Source organism: Leucopleurus acutus (assembly GCF_964270905.1).
Source record: "Leucopleurus acutus genome assembly, chromosome: 5".
NCBI classification, from domain to species: Eukaryota; Metazoa; Chordata; class Mammalia; order Artiodactyla; family Delphinidae; genus Leucopleurus; species Leucopleurus acutus.
Genome location: NC_139147.1, coordinates 135,419,073 through 135,442,835, shown reverse-complemented (window position 1 = coordinate 135,442,835; position 23,763 = coordinate 135,419,073). Strand labels below are relative to the sequence as shown.

Here is a 23,763-nt window from a genome sequence, read left to right as displayed (position 1 = left end):
TCTTCTCACACTTTTTTAGTGACTGACTTCATACTGTAAGTCACTCATGTGGTCCCCTCCTTCCCCTGGCCTTACCTGCCTAAATCTTGCTCCTGTTTTCACGCCTCGGGCAAAGTACCTTCCCCCCCACCACCCAACCTTCCCTGATTAGTCTAGCCCTCATTGACCTCTCGCTTTCACAGTCCTATAAGGTTTTAATCAATGCTACTCAACGTAGCACTTAATTACACTCAGTCTTATATTGTTCTTTCCTGTGAGTGTGTGCCTCGTTTTCTCAACTAGACTGTCAGCTCCTCAGGACCAGGGCCGATGTTACAGTTCTTCCCGGCCCCTCAAAGCATTTGAAGCGTCCTCTCGTTAGTATTGGGGGTGATCTCAGACAGAAGGGCGCTCTAGAGACCTGGGGTGAGGGCATGGATTCGTGTGCCATCGTTGCTGAGAGGACAGGTACCAGAAGCTCTTTTCAACGTGGCTTTTGTAAAGAAAGCATTGTCTACTTTTAAATTAAGTATCTCAATTTTTTGCTTCTTATCTTTTATTTATTTAAATTTTTATTTTGTTTTTCACTAGTATCAAAGAAAAACATTTTCTCTAATTTACAAAGTAAAATACCTTTTATTTGTCTTGTAAATTGTATTAATAGCTAAAACACTATAATCAAATCCATTTAACAGTAGATTTTCCTAACCATCTCGCAAATGTTTATTGTCTCTTTTAATTGGCTTTTCTTTCTGAACACTTTGTAAATGGAAAAGTTTCTTTTGGGCACTTCTGTCCACTTCCTGCCTTGTTTTTTCAGCCAGCATCAACATGGCACTGCACTGTGATTTTCCTAGGTTTTCTGTAGGGGTCTCCTTAGTCATTTCTCAGCCTGGCCTGGTATGGCACTTACATCCTCTTTGTGGTTTAAAACATTGCTCCTTTTTATTTCATTTTAGATCTCCCCTTACTCCTCAGCCATTATCTGTCTATCTGCCAGTATTTCCATCTGTCCCACCCCGGAATTTCTGTTTCTCTATTTTCTCGTTAAGGGCATGTTCAACATTATACTGATGTCAAAATGCAGTTAATTTCAACGATAAATTGAATGTATTTGTCTTGTCTGGAAAAGCTTTACCCAACCTCAGGGACTAGGAAGAAAGACTCTCCCAAATCACACAGTGATGTGCCACAGAGTTTATATCAAAGCACAAACGGGGAGTCTTATTTTTGAAGGAATGTTTAAACAGTTCCTGACTGCCAGCTCTCTTTCCTCTCAGACATTAAATATTGTCAGTTATTTTTATGACCATCTCAGATGTAGATATTAATATACCCTTTGGGTTACACGTGTACCATTTATATTACTTTATGTTTTTAGTCTGATGTACCAGAATAGCACGTTGTCTTTTTTTTTTAATGTTTAGATTTTTTTTTAATAAAGCAGGCTATTTTTTGGAGAATTTCTGGCTGACAGGAAAATTGAGTGGAAAGTACAGAGAACTTTCCATCTGCCTCCACGCCCACATACACACTGCCCACTGTACTATCAGCATCCCTCACCACGGCAGTCCATTCGTTACAGTAGATGAACCTACACTGACACAGCATCATCACCCAAGTCCATGGTTTACTTTATTTATTTATTTTTAACATCCTTATTGGAGTATAATTGCTTTACAATGGTGTGTTAGTTTCTGCTTTATAACAAAGTGAATCAGTTATACATATACATATGTTCCCATATCTCTTCTCTCTTGCGTCTCCCTCCCATGGTTTACTTTACAGTTCACTCTTGGTGTTAGACAGTCTGTGGGCTTGGACAAACGTATAATGACGTGTATCCACCCCTATATATCGTACAGAGTCATTTCCCTGCCCTGAAAATCCTCTGTGCTCCGCCTGTTCATCCCTCCCTCCCCTCTAACCCGTGACGACCACTGATCTTTTTATTGTCTACATAGTTTTTTCCAGATTTTTTCTCCATAATTTCTCCATAGATTTTTCCAGTTTTTCTCCATAATTTTCCAGATTGAAATATAGTTGAATCATACAGTATGTAGTCTTTTCAGATTAGCTTCTTTCACTTAGTAATATGGCATCTAAGTTTTCTACATGTCTTTCAGGTCTTGATAGCTCATTTCTGTTTAGCACAGAATACTATTCCATGGGCTGGATGTACCACAGTTTATCCACTCACCTACTGAAGGACACCTTGGTTGCTTCTGATTTTTGTCAGCTATGAATAAGGCCACTATAAATATCAGTGTGCAGGTTTTTGTGTACAGGACATAAATTTTCATCTCATTTGGGTAAGTACCAAGGAGCGCGACTGACTGCTGGATCGTATGGGAAACGTCAGGAGCTCAGCTGAGCTGGGCACGAGAGAGAGCCAAGCTTCTAGGTGTCGGAGTAGCCAATTAAAGCAACAAGTCAAAAGTGGAAGAGTTAAGCCTTTAGTCACTTACTGTGGTGGTATAATAAGCAGGGGTCAAAACCTGGAGAAAACGCCAAAGCCTGTGTTCCATTTTCACCCACGGAACGGCACACTGGTTGAGGGCCAGGTGATCAGCACAGATGTGCCGTCTTCTCACTGTTGAGGGAGCCCTGAGCGAAAAAGTCTGGCAGTCTGTGAACCCTGAGATGGTGGTGGTGTCAGAGGACGGGACGTGAGCAGAAAGGCGAGGGGTGGAAGAGTACTGGCTACTAAGTCACACGAGGGAAGGCGTCTTCACGGTTTCCTCCGCCTGCCTCCACCTGACAAGGACCACTGCCCAAGGCCTCAGATAAAGAGATCCACGAACGAAGGCACCGGGGCTTGGAATACAAGTATGTGGAAGATCATGCCCGATGAGTTGGCCTGAGACCTTGACTGCAGCTCCTTCCAGAGGGTGCAAGGTGCTGGCTGTGCACCAAGTCCGGAGTGGGAAGGGCAGTTCTCCCCTGTGAGGCCTGTCAGGGAAAGCCTTTGGTATTAGGCTTCTTCAAAGAAAAAGAACCAGTAGAATAGAGAGAGAGAGAAAGAGAAGAGGAGATTTCTTATAGGATTCAGCTCACACAGTTCTGGAGGCCTGGAAGCCCCACAGTCGGCTGTCTGTAAGCTGGGAACCAGGAAAGCCAGTGGCATAATTCAGTCCAAGTCTGAAGGCCTGAGAACCAGGGGGCCGATTGTGTAAGTCCCAGAATCCAAAGGCCTGAGAACCGGGAACTCCAATATCCAGGACATCGTAGCCCAAAGAGAGAGAGAATTCACCCTTCCTTGGCCTTTTTGTTCCCTTTGGGCTCCCAGCGGATTGGGCGATGCCCAGGTATTGACAAGGATGGATGTCTTCACTCAAGTCTACCGAATCCAGTGCTCATCTCTTCCAGTCGCACAGTCACAGACACTCCCAGGAATCATGTTTACCGGCTATCTGGGCATCCTTTAGGCTGGTCGAGTTGAAAACGTAAAATTAATTAGCATACCTTTCTAATTGCCTATGGTCAGGCCTGAAAAATCACACACAACTGCCTTTCCGTATGGCTGTACCACTCTGCATTCCCACCAGCAATGCCTGAAATTTCTTGTTGCTCCACATCGACACCAGCATTGGTGGTGTCAGTGTTTTGGATTTTGCCCCTTCTACTGTGTCATATTGTCTTTTTAATGTCTATTTTTTGCCTCAAAAGAATTTTAATTTATACAACTCTAGAAATAGAGATATGAAAAGAGAATTAATTTCCTGCTGAAATTCTGTTCCATGTTCAAAATTAATAGTTGATACCCCACCCTGGCCTTCTATAAAGGGGAAGAAGTGGCTTATCTCCTGTACCGTAATCTTACCCTTCCACACACTTACTCCCATTCCACAGTTTTCTGTTGCCCTGGAAAGCAATATGACAGATGGATTCAGGAACCCTAGGATAACTTTTATGGGCAAAAGCCAGCAAAATTACATGCGTCACTGGAATTTTACCCAGGAATACTCAAGCTTCCATGTCCATGTGTTGCTGCCAAAGGAGAACGTGAAGAGTCCTGCAGGATGACTGGGGCCATTCTGTCTGAGGCACAGAGAAAGGAAGGTGGTGATCTTTGCTTCCTGACTACTTATTTCCTCATTTCTCCACCCAATTGCCTCCCCACCTAGATTCTTCTTTCCCTTCAATCCACCTGCCCAGGGGTTCAGTAGAAATGTCATTAAAGTGATAAGGATATCAGATATGAGACGTTATGTTAAGGTCCTGCATTTACCTCCATTGCTCCTAAAACCCCATTGAAATAGCATCAACCCATAGGACACAGAGAATTAGGAAGGAGACAATTAGGGTAGTTTTGGAAGCAGGAAAACAGATGGGTGAGTGATAACTGACTTATCAGATCCGAGAAAGCTAAATACAAAATTGATAATGGAGAAAGCCAAGAAATAACCCATAGAATTCCTAAAAGTGTAGAAGTTGGCAGTGTTGGCTACTTCTGGAAATTGGTAGGGGGAGGGAAGGAGTTAAGACTAAAAAATGAGAACTGGTTGAAAGTCTATTTAAGAAGCAGTTACACCCAGATCTCCAACTATACCTTCAGGATTTTTCCTCTGCGGACGGTAAAGTGGAGGGTCTTTGAACCTGGGGCTCAGGAAATTTCAGTGACTGTTGAACCGCCAGTCTTCTTTCTCAGGACGTCGAAGCTAGACTGTCTCCCTCCGGGAAGAGTTTGGGAGAACCTTCTCTGAGGGAATCTTAGTCAGCACAAGAGAAAAGGCTTGGAGTGGCCCAAGCGTGACCTATGTCAACCCCCAGCATTCACAAACCCACCCAGCTATGCGCACACAGCTGTCTTCAAGATGCCTTTCTACTGCCCCACTCCTCCACACGAGCAGGTAGCCCCAAACCACCACAGGATTGAGGAGAGTGTCGACATGAAAACAGAGATCTAAACAAGCAGCCAGGAAGAAAGCAACTTGGAGGCCACAGAGACTGTGCAGGGAGGAGAAAACTTCTCAGAGAGCTGGGAAATACATTATTCAAAGGGAAAAGTGTAATTGAAAAATAAAGTATCATGGAAATAGGTGGCTGGAATATAAAATTGAAGAAGTGTCCCAGAAAGAAGCACATGAAACCGTGAGAAAGCAAGAAAGAAAATTAGAGGACCAGGCCGGGAAATCCAACATCTAGCTATCATGATTTCTTATTAAAAAAAAAAAAAAAAAAAGAAGAAGAAGAAGAAAAGGAGGGAGGGAGGGGGGAAGGAAGGAATAAGAAACAAAATAAACAAAGTAAAACGGGAGGGAGAAAATCATCAAAGAAACAAAGAGAAATTTCTAGTTCAACAAAGGCACATGAGTTTCTAAATTGAAAGGGCCTGTTATGTATGAAAACAGATGCAAACCAAGGTATTTATCATCAATCTACAGAACAATGTGGAGGAAGAGAAGAGAAAACTGATCACAGAAAGGATTAGGAATTGGAATGGTTTGAGGCTTTTCAACTGGAAGCCAGGAAACTCTGGAACAATGCTCCCAAGAATCTCAGGGAAAAGTATTTCCAACCTAGAATTCGGTACCTAACCAGACTATTAATTAATGTCAAAATAAAATCTTTCAAACAGAGAAGTTCTCAAAAAATTTTTGTCCTGAGCATAAAGCTTTTGGAGAGATGGCCTCCACCAAAATGAGGGAGAAAAGCAAGAAAGAAGCAGGTAGGTAGTCTAGGAAATAAGGATACAACACGTGCAAGAGGTAAAGGACATCCTCAGGGTGAGGGAGCAGGCCAGAGGCCTCATGAGCAATTTCCTTAAAAAAAAGGAAATTGACAAAACATCTAAATGTTTTACAAGTATTAAGGGGAGATTTATATGACTAGGGGAGCATTTAAGATTAAATTACTGTTAAAAATATACACAGCAAAGCAAATGAAAAAGCAGGCAGTTATAAATTCCAGGAAAGGAACGAGGCTATACAAGAAAGAGTAGTCATGATATACTGTGTTGTTCAGCTGTGATAACATTTGCCTGGTTATAAAAATGAAAACTCGAGAAGTTATTCTAACCAAAGTTTTGATACAACTTCACGTGGGAGAGACGAAGAGTGACGTGGAGGTGGGTGGAGGGTTGAGTTTCAGTGCTGGGGTGTGGTCGTATATGGCAAATTGTACACACATTATACGTGTTTACTGGCTTTTTTTTTTTAACATGTTAGAGATGGTAGTTGTTCTCAGTCCATCTTGTTACCTTGAGAAGGTATATCTAAATGTGAAATAAATAATTTGACTAGTGTTTCACTTCAAAATGTTCCAGTTGTAAGTATAGTTAACTCTGACTCAGACATAAGCTAATGGTCGCGTTGCTTTAAACTTTCTCAAAACAATCATGTCTCTGGTTATCTTTACTGAGCTCATTTTGTTTGTTACTACTGGAGAAACTTATTTATTTTATTTTTTTATTTATTTTTAACATCTTTATTGGAGTATAATTGCTCTACAATGGTGTGTTAGTTTCTGCCTTTTTTTTTTTTTTTTTTTTTTTTTTTTTGCGGTACGCGGGCCTCTCACTGCTGTGGCCTCTCCCGTTGTGGAGCACAGGCTCCGGACGCGCAGGCTCAGCGGCCATGGCTCACGGGCCCAACCGCTCCGCGGCATGTGGGATCTTCCCGGACCCATGAACCCGTGTCCCCTGCATCGGCAGGCGGACTCTCAACCACTGCGCCACCAGGGAAGCCCCTAGTTTCTGCTTTATAACACAGTGAATCAGCTATATACCCGTATCTCCTCCCTCTTGCGTCTCCCTCCCTCCCACCCTCCCTATCCCACCCCTCTAGGTGGTCACACAGCACCGAGCTGATGTCCCTGTGCTATGGCGGCTGCTTCCCACTAGCTATCTATTTTACGTTTGGTAGTGTATATATGTCCATACCACTCTCTCACTTCGTCCCAGCTTACCCTTCCCCTCCCCGTGTCCTCAAGTCCATTCTCTAGTAGGTCTGTGTCTTTATTCCCATCTTGCCCCTAGCTTTTTCATGACCTTTTTTTGTTTTTTTAGATCCCATATATATGTGTTAGCATACGGTATTGGTTTGGAGAGACTATTTAAACCAACTCCCTTAGACCACTCCAGAACAGTTTAGGCCCTTTAAAGCAGGGCCCCCCAACCCCTGGGTACGGGTTCGCCGCCTGTTAGGAGCAGGAGGTGAGCGGCAGGGGAGCGAGCGAAGCCTCATCTGCTGCCCCCCATCGCCCCGCATCGCCCCGCATCTCTCCCCATCGCCCCCCATCGCCCCCCATCGCCCCCTCATCGCCCCCCATCGCCCCCCACCGCCCCCCATCGCTCGCAGTACCGCCCGAACCATCCCTCCCCCACCCCCGCCCCCCATCCGTGGAAAAATTGTCTTCCACAAAACCGGTCCCTGGTGCCAGAAAGGTTGGGGACCGCTGATTTAAAGGTAGAGGCAGCAAAGTCAGCTCTGCTTCAGGTGGTGGGAGTGCTATTTATTTAGCAAGGGTCAAGCAAGATGGGGAAGCACATGACCTCACTCCGTGCCGTTCTTACAGAATCCCTACAGATAGAGTAAATGCTTTTTATAAATGAGAGAAATAAGGTTTAGTGAAGCTAAGCAGCTTGCGTAAATTCACACCCACAGTAAATGACTAGCCAGCCTTCTGATCTAGATCTAATCTAGATCATCTGATTTCAGATTCCATATGTTTTCCTAAATGCCGCTCACCTTTGTCTTAACCTTCCCTGAATAAGCACTTCAGAGTGTGGCTTTAGTACTTTGTTTTTAAAGCATGTACAGCCTTGTGTGCATCCTTGTGTGCAAGAGTTAACACCTGTCCTTCTGAAACTATTCCAAAAAACTGCAGAGGAAGGAACACTTCCAAGCTCATTGTATGAGGCCACCATCACCCTGATACCAAAACCAGACAAAGATTCCACAAAATAGAAAATTACAGGCCAATATCACTGATGAACATGGACGCAAAAATCCTCAACAAAATACTAGCAAACCAAATCCAACAGTACATTAAAAGGACCAGACACCATGATCAAGAGGGGTTTTTCCCAGGGATACAAGGATTTTTCAATATCTTCAAATTAATCAGTGTGATACATCACATTAACAAATTGAAGAATAAAAACCATATGATCTTCTCAATAAAGCATATACATCCTTGATTTCAAATGTAGGTAGATAGCAAAACTCAGTCTTTTTTTACTCTTTCACTTTTTTTTCCTTGTGTCACTGCCCTGCTTTGATAGAATAAACACTGGAGAAGGAACAGTGTTGTGGATTAGTTTTTCAAGTTCAAGAAAAATTTGCTGCAAAGATCATAACTAAATTCTTCTCCTATCAGATTCCTACTATTTTATTTTTAAAATAGCTCGTAGTATTCTCTTTCGAGTACGCTAAATTGGACACAGTTATTCAAAAGGGACGTAATACTGGCACATGTAATTGCAAATGAAAAGTACAAGTTTTCATTAAGAAATTCGAGGTGGAAATACAAGTTTTCATTAAGAAATTAGAGATGGCATTATCAGAAGGCAGGGGGCAAGAGGAAGGTGAAACCTTACCTCTACCCAGTTAGGTTTTCCTCTGAGATTCTTTCACAAAATGATTGAGAGATAAACAGGCAAGTTGATTAACATGTATACCTCATGCACATACGGGAGATACCCAGGGGAAAATGAGCGACCCTCAAAGAGATGGCTTTAGATTTCAGGATTAAACACCACCTCAATAGAGAAAGGGGAGGGGTGTTGTAGGCCTCTTAGGGGAGAGTAAATGATTTTTAGGAAAGATGAATGGACCCTGAGAAGAATAGATGCAAGGTATCTTTGTGACAAAGTTTGGCTGGAGGGATTTATGACAGTTGAGTTCCTTTTGGAGCACTTAGGGAGTTAAAGATAAGCGGAGTTCAGAGAAAATGTCTCCAGCTCAAAATAGTCAATATACCAAAGGGGCATATTTGGAGGTGGCGCGTCCTGAGCCCCTGTAGCCAAACTTCAGGGTGCCACGTTCTGCTACCTTTCACAGCTCAGACTCATTCGCCATCATGTCCCTGGTGCTACTGCCTGGCACAGGATTTTGTAGATGCTCAGCAAACGTACATGATATTCAGTGACTGGAGGGATGGATTGATGGATGGGTGGATGGATGGATAGATGGATGGATAGGAGAAAGAACGTTAGCTCCTTCGTTTGTTATGCAAGTAGAATATTAATATGTTATTTAGCTTCCCTTATTTTGTAAAATGTATTTTATTTGTGTTTGTAAAATGTATTTTACAGCTTCCTATAGTTTCAAAAGTTTTTTCAAGTTGTAATAACATAGGATTGTCGCTCTGGTCCCTCCAAATAAATGCCTACCTATGTCAGGCTGCTTTACACACTGGGTTAATCTGATCTTCCAAGCTACTTAAAACTACTACACAAGAGCACTAACGTTAAACGACTTTTCTGTTTGCAGTGATTATTTGCATCCATTATGTCACTTGCTTTTCAAAACAATGGCCTTTCAAAACAAAGCCCTGACCCTGCCGCTAGACTTCTGAATGTCAAATCTTGGTCTACCACCAAATCACTGTGTGATCTGGGCAAATGATTTAATCCCTCTAAGGATTAGTTTTCACATCTGTAAAACAGGGATAATAATAATTGTACCCTGTGATAAGATCGTCATAGAAGTTAAATGAGATATGCCAGTAACGTTCTTGGTATGGGGCCTGGCCTGATCTCGGAAAGACTTCAACAATTCGTTATCATCTTAGAGGTAGTAGTAGTAGTAACAACTGCTTGTTGTTACGCTTGTTGTTACGTGTCTGCTCCCTGTACCTTCATTTTCTCCAGGGTGAGGACTGTGTTTTGTTCATCTCCACCTCGCCTCCTAACATAGGGCCTGTCATGGATTAGGTACTCAACAAATGATTATTGGAATGAATGAAGTAGGCAGGTAAATTTTTTTTTAATCGTAAAGTTGTTTTCCAAATGACTGAACTTCAGCTCTGAGAGGTTACTCCCAACCGGTTTTGAGCGGCTGCTATAAATCAGTCACTTAGATTATGTCATTGAGTCTCCAGGCAACTTTATGAAACGTTTTCAAGTGGCGTCCCAGGATGAAAGCCCACATCTTTTTCTTTTTTTTTTTTTTTTGGCGGTACGCGGGCCTCTCGCTGTTGTGGCCTCTCCCGTTGCAGAGCACAGGCTCTGGACGCGCAGGCTCAGTGGCCATGGCTCACAGGCCCAGCCACTCTGCGGCATGTGGGATCTTCCCAGACCAGGGCACGAACCCGTGTCCCCTGCATCGGCAGGCAGACTCTCAACCACTGCGCCACCAGGGAAGCCCCAAAGCCCACATCTTTGAATCCCGAGCCCAGAACCATTTCCACTAAACTCTCCTGCCTGTCTTACAAAATATACAAGAATTCTTCCTGGGTCAGTTACTAATATATAACCATTATAGCATTTGGGAAAATAACTTTATGAGTTAGGAAATGAATTGATTATCTAAGTTTTATTTATTTGTTAGATCGCAAAGAAAACTGGACATGAAAATGTTATACTATTCTCAGTACCCTAGGTTTTTGAATTCTATAGTAAAAAAGACAACAGGCAACTGAATGTGAATATGATAAAATGAACAAATAAGAAAAGAGGAGTCTGAACAGATAAAGAAAGGGTAGGATAAGTGAGTACTTCACAAATGAAAGCAGATGTATGAAATTACAAGCTGTCAGATAAGCAAAGGAAATGAAAATGATAAAGTGGTTCCTTACATAGATTATAATTATTCATTTTGCCCAGTCCTGTCCCCTTTCTCCATAATGGTCATGGGAAGGGGGATGTTCCCAGCAGAAGAAGGAAAGAAAAACCTAAGAGTCAAGGGTATTTCTGATCACAAAAAAATTATTTTGTGACTTACATTGTTTCTAGTGAGTCACAGTTGTTTTCCTACGGAATATTTTTCAGCTAACCGTTCTGATTAATGAAAAGGATTCAGTCACAGCCACAGGAAGTTGCAACTGTAAAGTTTGTTCACAATCATGCTGCCGAGGCCGTCAGCCTAGCTTACAAAACAAGAGTCGCTAATGGGCGCAACTGTGACAGCAGTGGCAGATGGATTGCGAAGAAATGAAGTAGTTTACATAGACCTGCCTGAAAAGATGTGTTTAATAATTGCAGCCATAATTAGGTTGATTTGGGGGAAAAAAATTAAATGACGGTCTAAGGAGCACAGTTAGGCTAATCTATGAAGATTTTGACACTTTTCCTCCAAGAAATGCTGCATAAATATCTTTCCTAAATTTCTTGTTACCTTTAGGAAAACAAATAATTGGAAGAAATTATATTCTCTTTAATTTTGACCTATGTAATATTTATATATACAAAAAATAAATGTAACATATGTAAGTTGTGAAGCATAGTAATCAGGGTACATAATATTTTATGAGAATTTTAAGCTGGTTCTTCCCCATTCATAAGATTTTTGTTACTAATTTCCAAGCAGCAAAACTAGAGACATTTAAATACAGCCATATAAATGGCAATAAATGTGCATGCTTCTAAGAGTTTATTTGTGTTACAAGCGCACACACAAATCTATATCTGAGGCTCTTCCTTCCAACACCGCCCTGACGATGAGAGCTGGTATATTAGTACAGTGTGCTGCTTCAAAGGCCATTTGGTAACGATCCCCTCTCCCCATTTCCTTTTGTCCAAATCAGTCGAGTTATTGGTTTGCTTTCTTTGAATCTAAGTTGTTAATTTTGTTTCTCTTAGTAATGCAGGTATCTGAAACAGCATTGCTTCTCAATTGCTTTTTTTCCCCTTTTATTTAGTGATCTCTAGTAACTACCAGACCTGTCTTGGCCTTCTGATGCATTACCCACTCATCGGGGATGTTCACTCGCTGATCCTTAAGGCTCTGTTCCTTCGCGATCCCAAGGTAAGCTTTCCATGTGGGATGTGCACAGTTTTAAGTGGGGTGAAAAACTGGTTTCTCTACATGACTCCAAGAATTCCTAATGTAGAATTTGCCTAATAGCAGATGAATTGCCTACAGGCCACAACTCCACATACCTGATGGTCTAGCAGCTCAGCGGGCAAATTCAAAGGACACTGCCCTGAGAAACAGGAGCGCACGTCTCTTGTAACTCAGGAGGTTGTTCTGCCCACCTGCTTCCTCGTAACTCAAGGAAATAGTTGAGCACCTGCTTCTCCTTATAACCACACTTCATGCCGGGGGCCAGCTGACCCAGGTATAGCCTCGTGAGCCATGTGAAGACCAAGACATTAGAGCTCTAAAAAGGACCAGTTTTCTAAGAGTTTATGATGCAGTGAGACACTAAATTATTTCATATTATGAACATGTATTTCTTATTTTGCGGGTGAAGAGTAACCTAATAAAATAAAGATTTAAAGAGTCTTTAATGCTGATTTCTCTATTTGAACTTAAAGCAAGTCACCAAAATTTTCTTTACACTCCAGAGAAAAAGTGTGCTCTTTTACAACTAATGTTACATTTCTTGAAAATAAGAACATTTAATGATCTAAAAAAATCTGTGAATCCTTGATGCTTTTGAGCCAAACAAAAATATTGGATGAGGTATAAGAGAGAAAGCTTCAAACACGAGGACTAGGATGCCAGGCGCTGGGTGGTAATCCCAGCCTTTGGCTCTTTGGCAGAGCTCCCAGCAATCGTGTTGGCAGTTGTCAAACTGTCTTTGAGTCAGTCTGTCTGTGGATTCCACTGCCAGAGCTCTGTCTGATCAACGTGGACCTCCAAGTTCAACGTACATTTTGATTCTGAAGGATTTCTGTCCTTTCATCGGTTGTTGACTTCAACATTTGAGCATGTATTTATTCTTTGCTTGATTTAAAATTATTGTTTTCCTGTGCCTATATCCATTTTCTTCAGAAATACACAGTTTTATGTCATTTCTCCTATACAAAATTTCATTAAGTGTCAGAAATACAATCCATCATTTCTCTAATACATAAGGCAGCATTTTTTTTTTTCTGGTAAGGCTTAGGAGTCAGACTATGAAAAAAACCTACAGTCTCATATTTACTTTTTTATGTATATGTAGGCTGTATAAGTATATATTTTTAATATGAAATAGTCAAGATTATGGCATATCTATAAAAGGAATAAAGGATGAAGTTTCTGGTCCATGAGGTATCTGAGTTTTGGTCTACAAGCTTAAGGTAAATTCTATCTGCTCAGCATTGAGAATTACTAGGGTCATACAGAGCGGGAAAAAATTGCTAAAATAACTGTTTGAATTATCTACTTGTGTGATTTGTTGGGTTTAATTGAAAGGAGAAACGAATATGTTATCTAAACCTATCCATCTTGGTAAGTTTTTTCCTAGCTAAATATGGTTGATCTTCCTGTAAACCATTCACTCTTACGGTTGCAGAATTCTGTATACTAAATTCCTCAATGTTGTTAGTGGGATCCGTAATTTTAATAGAGTACTTTTGACATTAAAAAGATAGTATATGTAATATAGAGAATAATGAAGCCAATTCTACAAGCATTAAGAAAAATTTTCTCCAAGGTTTAAGAGAAAAAATGTAATAGCGTAAGTATCTAAAAAATAGTATTCCCCACTTTTACATTCAGAGTCTTACCAAGTAAAAACAATCAAGATAATTGTCCAAAAGTTAGGACTTTAAACTGGTATTTCTGAGACATGAGAAACTGGGCAGAAGGAGGGAGTCATGTGTAAAAAGCTCCTGAGAACAAGTTCGTGGCATGACGATATCTGTAGGGGAAGATAAAGCAAGCTGCAGAGTACTAAGGGGGTTTCAGACGGCCAACCCAGCCAGGTGGTAGTTTTAGTTAAGTGTATGTAATGGCTGATCCATTGACATTATTAGTAAATGTCAAATGATAACTAACATCACTTGGCATATCTGCTAATTGGAGATCTATCGCAGTGTGGTGTCCTGGGTCTTGCCAGGAGCCTGAGCTAGGAGTTGGGACACTGGGCCAAATCTTGACTCTCCTACCAGATGTCCTTGTGATCTGGGGATTCATGCTTGCTAAGTCTTGGTCTCCTCTTTCGTTGCCTCTAACAACCTACCCAAGCAGAGCAGCCTTTGACCATAAAGAACTGACGTCTAATGATAAAATAAGATCCAATCCAGTGCTACAAAGGCACAAAAGAAAAACAAAGAAGTAAGTTTATATATATCGTAAAAATCCACCAGTGGATAGAGCTTTCAGTGTAGTTCATGTCAACTATAAAGTCATAGAGGAGGCCATGTAAAGAGAGGGAAAGACGATGCTAGTACCCCACCCATAGCCTCTGAGGATCCAGACCTCAGAGTGCTTTAAATGTTTTCTATTTATTAGCAACAATGAAACACTTAAATCAGAGTAAGTATATAAACACACAAGTCTCTATGAAGTGACCTAGTAGGAAGAGATTTGAGGCATGAAAGTTTACTGTCCTGTATCCCAGCTTCACATGGCAGTTGTGCTGAGTGCTGCTGACAGACTCAATAAAATAAAAATGAACAAGGAGTTCTGGGCCTCCCTGAATTCATTGTCAGCCTTCAGAGAAACACTTCGTCCTACCACTATCCCAAAATCCCAGTGGAGACTGCTCAGTTGAGAATAGACTCTGCAGTAGAGCTTGAGACACTGAGCTGTTACTTATTTTCTATCAGATGTCAGCTTTACTGTGAAAAGATTTCTCATTTGAACAGACTGAAATAATGGGCTGGTAAACTGTAATCACAGGATCATACTCGTTCACGTCTCCAAGTACTTTGATATGCTTCCTTTGGTCCTCACTACAAGCTCCGAGGCAGCAGAGCAGGTTATCTTTCCTCCTTCTTTTTCAGTGCAGAGGCCATGTGGCTTTCCCAAGGCCGAAACGCTTGTAAGCTTCCAAACTAGCTGGAATGGTTCCATGACGCTTGTTTCTACTCATCCCCTCCTGAGGTTCCCAGCCTCTGTTCTTCCTTCCCCAGGAAGCCATTCCCAGACTCAGATAAGACACGTCTTCCCTTTGAGTCCTCATAGCCCCTTGTAGTTTAGCGATTTGCTTGTAGCTTCTATCAATTATCCCTCCTCATCATCCTGCTCGTTTGTTAGCATTTAGCTCTGCGTCGTGCAGTGGTTGGTATTAAGAAGACAATGGTAGCGTTGAATGCTGACTTAAGCACTGCGCCTCTTCTAATACTGACTCTAATCCAGGTGGATCTCACTCACCTTACATATTTCTGGAACCCATATCCACATTCCACAGAAACCATAGCCAATGGTATATTTGTCAGCTGCCATTTTTATCAAGATGGTGAAGTGACCCTACAACTTGAACTGAAAGGGCATCTAGTTCCTTAATTTAATATCGATCAGAATTATTTGAAAACCTGTTATCACCTTCAAATATTATGGAACAAAGAAGATACAACAAAGGCTCTAAATAATATACTTCGGGGCTTCCCAGGTGGTGCAGTGGTTGAGAATCCACCTGCCGAGGCAGGGCACACGGGTTCGTGTCCTGGTCCGGGAAGATCCCACATGCCGTGGAGCGGCTGGGCCCGTGAGCCATGGCCGCTGAGCCTGCGCATCCGGAGCCTGTGCTGCGCAACGGGAGAGGCCACAACAGTGAGAGGCCCGCGTATCGCAAAAAAATAATAAATAAATAATATACTTCACTTAGACTGTGCAAATTTCAGAACTGCCAAGAACCAAGAGAGTCTAATTCCGCTCCTCCTTCTGTAATATGAACAAACTGAGGATCCAGGTATTTGAGACACTTTTTCAAGGTCACACAGCTTGTCAGTGGCAGAGCTAGCCGTTGAACCAAGGTCTTCCAGCCACCCTTCCACACAAGAGCTGTAGCTTCGTTAGTTTTAAAAATAGTGGAATCCTAGTTACTGATATTTCTCATACAGATTCTTTTATTTGTAGTAGATATTTATTTGCATCTGTAATAAATGAAAGTGCCACGTATATAAGTGACCCAAGAACTACTTGAAATGTTTGTAAGTGTATGCTGTCTGAAGAGACTGGATATCAAATATCTGTAGCATTCTATACTCTGTTCACCTTACGATATGGTTTCTATACTTAGCTCTTCAGACCACAATCCTGATTCTCGTTTTCCTTTTATTATATTAGAATCACTGAGCAGATTTCCAAAAACAATCCACTAAACGAAGTAGAGGAGTGGAAGAATGACAGTCTGAAAAATATGAAGTGATTAAAAAACATTGTTCTAACTAGTTGTTCAAATTCCAAAAAAAAAATTTAAAACCCAATTAGAAACAAAAGTCATAGAAAATGTGAACATATTGTGTTCCTTAAATAACCAGATGTTCTCTCCTTCCTGAAGGCAGTAAGGGCTAGGAATAAAAGGTTTAAAACTATTGTTTTAAGTTAACTGTGAATTTTGCAAATCTGTTTTTTACCCTTCAGCAAATAGAATTCTAATACAGAAACATAAGCAAAGTAATTTTCATTTTTCGGTCCTCTCTTATTTGTGTTGTATGTTGAAGTGTTAACCTTATCACAAAGATTTATTACAAATGAAATACAGTACATGAATTAACATTGTAGATTATTCAGTAAGAATTTGACAGCTACCGTTTGTTTTGAAGACTAGAATAGTCCCCCAATATTATATTTCTGGTAAGTTTGTAAGCATCCCTGTTATTGTTTATGGGAGAAAATTGCTAGAAATAAGACAATTTAATTTTATAGTCATTCTTGTATACAGAAGCATAAAATATATATACAATAAAATAAATATAAATATATATATATAAAATATAGTGTACAGTGTTCTTGTGCTTGGCCAATTCTGATTTGGCTTTTGTTCGGAGTTATGTTAAATATTGCTTTTTTAAATTATAACGTCTGAATATTCAGATTTTATGCAGGCAATGGATTTTTATTCTTTAATTCCAAAAACCCTCACTGTACATGCAACTTTTTAATGTCAGGTGGCTTTAGTAAAATGTCACATATCAGAATTGAAAAGTGGTGAGTGGATTCAAGCCGGGTGATGATGATAGAAAATGCTTCATTCCAGAAATGCCATTATAATGTCATCTTCTCTGAGCAGTGAAGGACCTAAAATCACACACACTGACTCTTTGAGGAGCATGCACGTGTCCATTTATTTACTTTTCCTGATGTTCCCATCCGAGGTTCTGTTCAGATTTTCTAGGATGTTTCTTGTCTGATTTTGTTACAGGAAGAATGTGTTACTTCTGTCTTCACCATCCTTTTTTTTTTCCCTCCCCTAAAAGCTGGAGCATTTCTATGAGAACTGCCTTTCTTGGAGAATCATTTTTCTGTGTGTGTTTTCTCTCTCAGGGACGGAAAAAAAAAGAAAATGTGTTTTTTTTCCTTCATATCTGAGCTGCATGACTATATATTGTTCTTTTTTATCACTAGATTATAACCAATTGGATGTTTATTGTAGTTAGTAGTTAGGTATTGGTGACTCCTCAGTTAGGTTTTCACATTCAGTCAGAAATATAGACTTTTTGACATAGACTCACATTAAAAAAACTCAAGTTTTACTTCAGAGTACATGGTGGCTTTCAAAAATCTGTAAGAATAATCAAAAGATTGAACCAGTATTTGAAATTTGTTATTTATTATGTTCAAACATTTCATAAAGTAGAATTGTGGGTTTCTCAAAACTTATTAAGGGTTTCCTAGTGCCTTAAATAATTTTGGATTAGTTTTATAAAAGTATTTTGAATTCATTAATTTATTCAGCAAATCTTTATTGTGTATCACGATGCACTGGGCACTGTTTAGGTTCTGGTATATAAAGGTGAACCAAAAAAAAAAATGGCCCTTATCATTATAAACAAGTAAACAAACAAGAAAATACTCAGTTTGTCATGTATTATAAAAGGTACAAATGGGGTATCATCCTTAAAATAATAAGAGGAGGAAGAACCTGAGCTGGGGAGGTACCATTTCCGGTGAGAACTATTGGAGGAGAAGGAACTAGCCAGGCAAAGAGCAGGGAGAGGAGCCGCCAGGCAGGGGAATAGCAAACACAAAGACTCCAAGGTAGGAAAGAGCTTGGACTCTTCATGGAACTGGAAGACCAGCAGCCTGGGGGGCCCTACCTGAGACAGACACATGAGCCAGGGGAGGCTTGCTAAGGTCACCTTTTGAAACTCCAGAAAGATTGCTGGATTTGTGATGATTCTTCCTGATGATTAAGACATCCTCTTACTATAAACTACTCTTGCTCTCAGCCAGAAGTTCCAAAAACTCTTCTTAAATGAGTTCCCCACTTGATAAAGCACATTCACTTATTCAGACCTCTAGGCTGTCACATGGGTCCGGCCAGTAGGTTCTTGTTTGATTTAAGAGGACTGGGGCCAGGACTCTGAACACTTTTGGTCATACATATATTACTTTTATCTTTTAAAAAACAATCTTGGCTGCCTTCTATATATCACCAGTCTAGTCAGTTTTGCTCTCATTCATGTCAGCATTATGCTCACTGTGTAGTGTCAAGGGAACTAGACCCGTCTTTCTTGTCTACCAAATGAGAGCTCTGCAAGGTCAGGGACTAGATCTTCAACAGCATAAATCCTGTGTCAGCCCCTTGAGGGAAGCTCAGGATTCAGGTTTCACTTCCGTCACAGCCTGCTGTGTTTATTGGGCAAGTCACCCTTTTCTTGAACAAAGAGGCTAGATCACATAATGTCAAAGGACGCTTCTGGCGCTGTTTTAGCAAGATGCAGTTCAACTCAGCAGATCCCTTTTTTTTTTTTTTTTTAAATGACTTACTGTGTGTAGAGGATGAGCGGGATGAGAGTTGGTCACAGTCCTTTATAGATGTGAACAAAACTGTTACAGAAGGTAAAATGAGTGAGACTATTGCAGAAAGGACAGCTGATCTGGGCTTGGATAGTCAGAAAGGCTTCCAACTGGGCTTTTTTTTTTTTTTTTTAACATCTTTATTGGAGTATAATTGCTTTACAATGCTGTGTTAGTTTCTGCTGTATAACAAAGTGAATAAGCTATACATATACATATATCCCCATATCTCCTCCCTCTTGTGTCTCCCTCCCACCCTCCCTCTCCCACCCCTCTAGGTGGTCACAAAGCACCAAGCTGATCTCCCTGTGCTATGTGGCTGCTTCCCACTAGCTATCTAGTTTACATTTGGTAGTGTATATATGTCCATGCCACTCTCTGACTTCATCCCAGCTTACCAATTGGGCTTTGAAGAATTTTGTTGGGACATGTTATTCCATCTTAAGAAAACAATGTAAGCAGAGCTCCTGAGAATTGCTGAAGCAAGTGGCCGGGTGGGGCCTGGCAGTTCTCTAGCCACAGTCATTCACAGACCCCTCAGGGACTGCCCTCAACATCTTATATATTAGCAGACACTAATTTTTTTTTTTTAACTAAAGCATAGTTGATTTACAATATCATGTTAGTTTCAGGTGTACAGCACAGTGATTGAGTTATACATATATATGTATATTCCTTTCAGATTCTTTTCCCTTTTAGGTTATTACAAAATATTAAGTATAGTTCTCTGTGCTATACTCAGTATTGGTTATATATAGTGTGTATATGTTAATGCCAACTTCCTTATTTATCCCTCCGTCTCCCCTTTCCCCTTTGGTAACCGTAAGTTTGTTTTCTCTGTCTGTGAGTCTCTTTCTGTTTTGTAAATAAGTTCATTAGTATCATTTTTTTTAGATTCCACATATAAGCATTATCATAGGGTATTTGTCTTTCTGTGTCTGACTTACTTCACTTAGTATGATAATCTCTAGGTCCATCCATGTTGCTGCAAATGGCATTATTTCATTCTTTTTATGGCTGAGCAATATTCCATTGTATATATGTACCACATCTTTATCCATTCATGTTGGGTGGACATTTAGGTTGTTTCCATGTCTTGGCTGTTGTAAATAGTGCTACAGTGAACATTGGGGTGCATGTATCTTTTTAAATTATGGTTTTCTCCAGATATATGCCCAGGAGTGGGATTGCTAGATCATATGGTAATTCTATTTTTAGTTTTCTGAGGAACCTCCATACTGTTCTCCATAGTGGCTGCACCAATTTACATTCCCACCAACAGTGTAGAGTTCCTTTATCTCCACACCCTCTCCAGAATTTATTATTTTTAGAATTTTTGATAATGGCCATTCTGACTGATGTGAAGTGATACCTCATTGTAGTTTTTATTTATTTATTTAGTTAGTTAGTTAGTTTTGCCTGTGTTGGGTCTTCGTTGCTGCGTGCAGGCTTTCTCTAGTTGTGGTGAGTGGGGGCTACTCTTCGTTGCAGTGCGCGGGCTTCTCATTGCAGTGGCTTCTCTTGTTGCGGAGCATGGGCTCTAGGCACGCGGGCTTCAGTAGTTGTGGAACGCGGGCTCAGTTGTGGCTTGTGGGCTCTAGAGTTTAGGCTCAGTAGTTGTGGCGCACGGGCTTAGTTGCCCCACGGCATGTGGAATCTTCCTGGACCAGGGCTCGAACCCATGTCGCCTGCATTGGCAGGCAGATTCGTAACCACTGCGCCACCAGGGAAGTCCCTCATTGTAGTTTTGATTTGCATTTCTCTAATAATTAACAATGTTGAGCATCTTTTCATGTGCCTTTTGACCATCGAGATGTCTTCTTTAGAGAAGTGTCTATTTAGATCTTCTGCCCATTTGTTGATTGGGTTCTTTGGTTTTTTGATATTGAGCCCTCTCTGTGAGCTGTTTGTGTATTTTGGAGATTAATCCCTTATGGGTTGCTTTGTTTGCAAATATTGTCTCCCATTCTGTAGGTTGTCATTTCATTTTGTTTATGTTTCCCTTTGCTGTGCAAAAGCTTCTAAGTTTAATTAGGTCCCATTTGTTTACTTTTGTTCTTATTTCCATTACTCTAGGAGATGGATCCAAAAACATATTGCTGTGATTTATGTCAAAGAGTGTTCTGCCTATCTTTTCCTCTAGGAGTTTAGGTCTTTAATCCATTTTGAGTTTACTTTTGTGCATGGTGTTAGAGAATGCTCTAACTTCATTCTTTTACATGTACCTGTCTAGTTTTCCCAGCACCACTTATTGAAGAGACTGTCTTTTCTCCATTGTGTATTCTTGCCTCCTTTGTCATAGATTAATTGACCATAAGTGTATGGGTTTATTTCTGGGCTTTCTATCCTGTTCCACTGATCTATATTTCTATTTTTGTGCCAGTTCTGTACTGTTTCGATTACTGCAGCTTTGTAGTATAGTCTGAAGTTAAGGAGTCTGATTCCTCCAGCTCTGTTTTTCTTTTTCAGGATTGCTTTGACTAGTTGAGGTCTTTTTGTTTCCATAACAATTTTAAGATTTTTTTTTGTTCTAGTTCTGTGAAAAATGCCATTGGTAGTTTGATAGGGATTGACTTGAATCTGTAGATTGCCTTGGGTAGTATAGTCATTTGACAATATTCATTCTTCCAAGTCCAAGAACGTGGTATATCTTTCCATCTGCTTGTGTCATGTTCAGTTTCTTTCATCAGCATCTTATAGTTTTCAGAGTACAGGTCTTTTGCCTCCTTAAGGTGGTTTATTCCTTAGTATTTTATTCTTTTTGATGCGATAGTAAATGGGATTATTTCCCTAATTTCTCTTTTTGGTCTTTCCTTGTTAGTGTATAGCAATGCAACAGATTTCTGTGTATTAATTCTGTATCCTGCAACTTTACTGAATTCATTGATGAGCTCTAGTGGTTTTCTGGTTTTCTGGAGCTGTGAAACATTGCTCTGCGTGTTTTAGAGGAAAGAGCTTCTTTACTGAAAGAGAACCAATTATCGTGGTGATTTATTTCTCCTCAAATAACTAAAGAAGAGACTAGAATCCATGGTTAATTCTGTTCTCATTAACAATACACAAAACAAAATCTACAAACCAGTTCTCTGCTTTTTATTTGATATTTTGCAAGTAAGGGAGAAATCTAGGCTTTTAGGGAGAAATATTTTAAATAGATTACTTAAGCTTTCAAGCTTTTCACACATACCTAGTGTGTCTAGAAAGGCACTGAGGCCCCAAATGTAAAAGTATTAAAGTGTTACAGCACATCACAGTGAAATGTTTGTGCTGTGTCCCTGAGGTCGAGGCATGAAGTGGCTGCCCTGCTTCACCATTGACTTGATGTTACACCATCAGAGAAATCATTGAACCATTTGCAGCCTTAGAGTCAGTTTCACTAATTGTTTTTTTTTTAAAGGGATAGGTGACTGGTAAGGCTGTAATTAGCCTATAATCTCTAAAGATAATTTCCAGTTCGAAGTGCAGAAAACCTAGCTAATCACTTACTTTCCTTCTTGTATGTGAAGTAGGTTGGTTGTTCAGAAAGAAAAGGCGCTACTTTGAGTTGTTTCTATGTCATCCTAATGTTACAGTTTAAAGAAATTAAAAGCTAGAAATCACAAATTATGACAAAAAGATTATAAACTTAAAACTGACAAAATAGAAAAAAAAGAGCATAATTCTTTTTGTGTGTGTGTGCGGTACGCAGGCCTCTCACTGCTGTGGCCTCCCCCATTGCGGAGCACAGGCTCTGGACGCGCAGGCTCAGCGGCCATGGCTCACGGGCCCAGCCGCTCCGCGGCATGTGGAATCTTCCCGGACCGGGGCACAAACCCATGTCCCCTACATCGGCAGGCGGGCTCTCAACCACTGCGCCACCAGGGTTGCCCCATAATTATTTTTAATCTAAGTAGTTATGGCCACAATAAATATTTTATTTGTCCCTTAAGTATATTAGCTCAGAAAACATCTTATTGCTAATTTAAAATATTAAATGCCTTTTTTAATGTCACCTCCTTATGCCCAGTTAAGTCACACATCACCTGTGAGGTCTCCTGAGGGAAGAGGGCACTTCCGCTACAAAGGCATTGAGTGACCCCTGCCTTTCCTTTCCATCTACCACCTTGTGCCTTATCGTCATCTCCATATGCCCAGTTAAGTGGATGTATGGGTTATATCATCTTAAACGATTCCATATTTACAATATTAAAATGATGTCAGGGGCCATGAACATCTGTTGTGGGTTTGCTGGATATCTTGTGCTAAAAGGAGTTGCCAAACATAAGTTCTTTCTGAAAAAAATAAAGATACTTCACACTTGCTAATGTGATGACAAGTAACTGTCAGTATTAAGGTACCATGCACATATTTTTTAATAGATTAGCAGCTTTTCTCTTCAAGGTAATGATGACATTTTAAAAATGAGTGAAAATAAGAGCTTTTTCAAAGACACTCATGCTATGGAAAGGACATTTTAAAACTGGTTATTTGGAAATGTTTCATCTGTTTGTGATGTTCTGGCCAACAACAATTTAAGTGCATCACTTATTTACAACTCTCAAAGTACACTAAAAGATTATGGAAACAGAATTTTCTAACTAGATTTCTAACGAATCTTCTGAATGAAAAGATAAAGAGTCAGGTTTGAATCCATTTTTTTAAATTTAGAAAAGTAGCATCTTCCAATTAAATTTTCAGAAGAGTTGGATGATGGTTAATTTTATGTGTCAACTTGACTGGGCTAAGGGTTGCCCATAGTGGTGAAACATTCTTTCTAAGTGTGTCTGTGCGGCTGTTTCCAAAAGTGATGAGTGCTGGAATCAGTAGTCTAGGTAAAGAAGATTCTCCCCAAACAATGTGAACAGGCACCATGCAGTCCCTTGAGGGCCCTAATAGAACAAAAAGGCTGAGAAAGGGCTCCTTGATCTGGGGCATCCATCTTCTCCTCCCCTCAGACATCCGAGCTCCTGGTTCCTGGGCCTTCAGCTTCTGACCCATCCCCACCGCCCCCTCACTCACC

The 23,763-nt window shown here is 40.5% G+C and overlaps 1 protein-coding gene across 1 annotated transcript in view; it reads left to right on the top strand.

Annotated features, from left to right (window-relative positions):
- TBC1D5 (TBC1 domain family member 5) overlaps positions 1–23,763 on the top strand; it is a 411,864-nt gene that overhangs the window by 275,216 nt on the left and 112,885 nt on the right. The window contains exon 14 of the mRNA XM_082840369.1: positions 11,785–11,891. Within this exon, the coding sequence (XP_082696495.1) occupies positions 11,785–11,891 (107 nt within the window). The remainder of the gene's footprint in view (positions 1–11,784; positions 11,892–23,763) is intronic.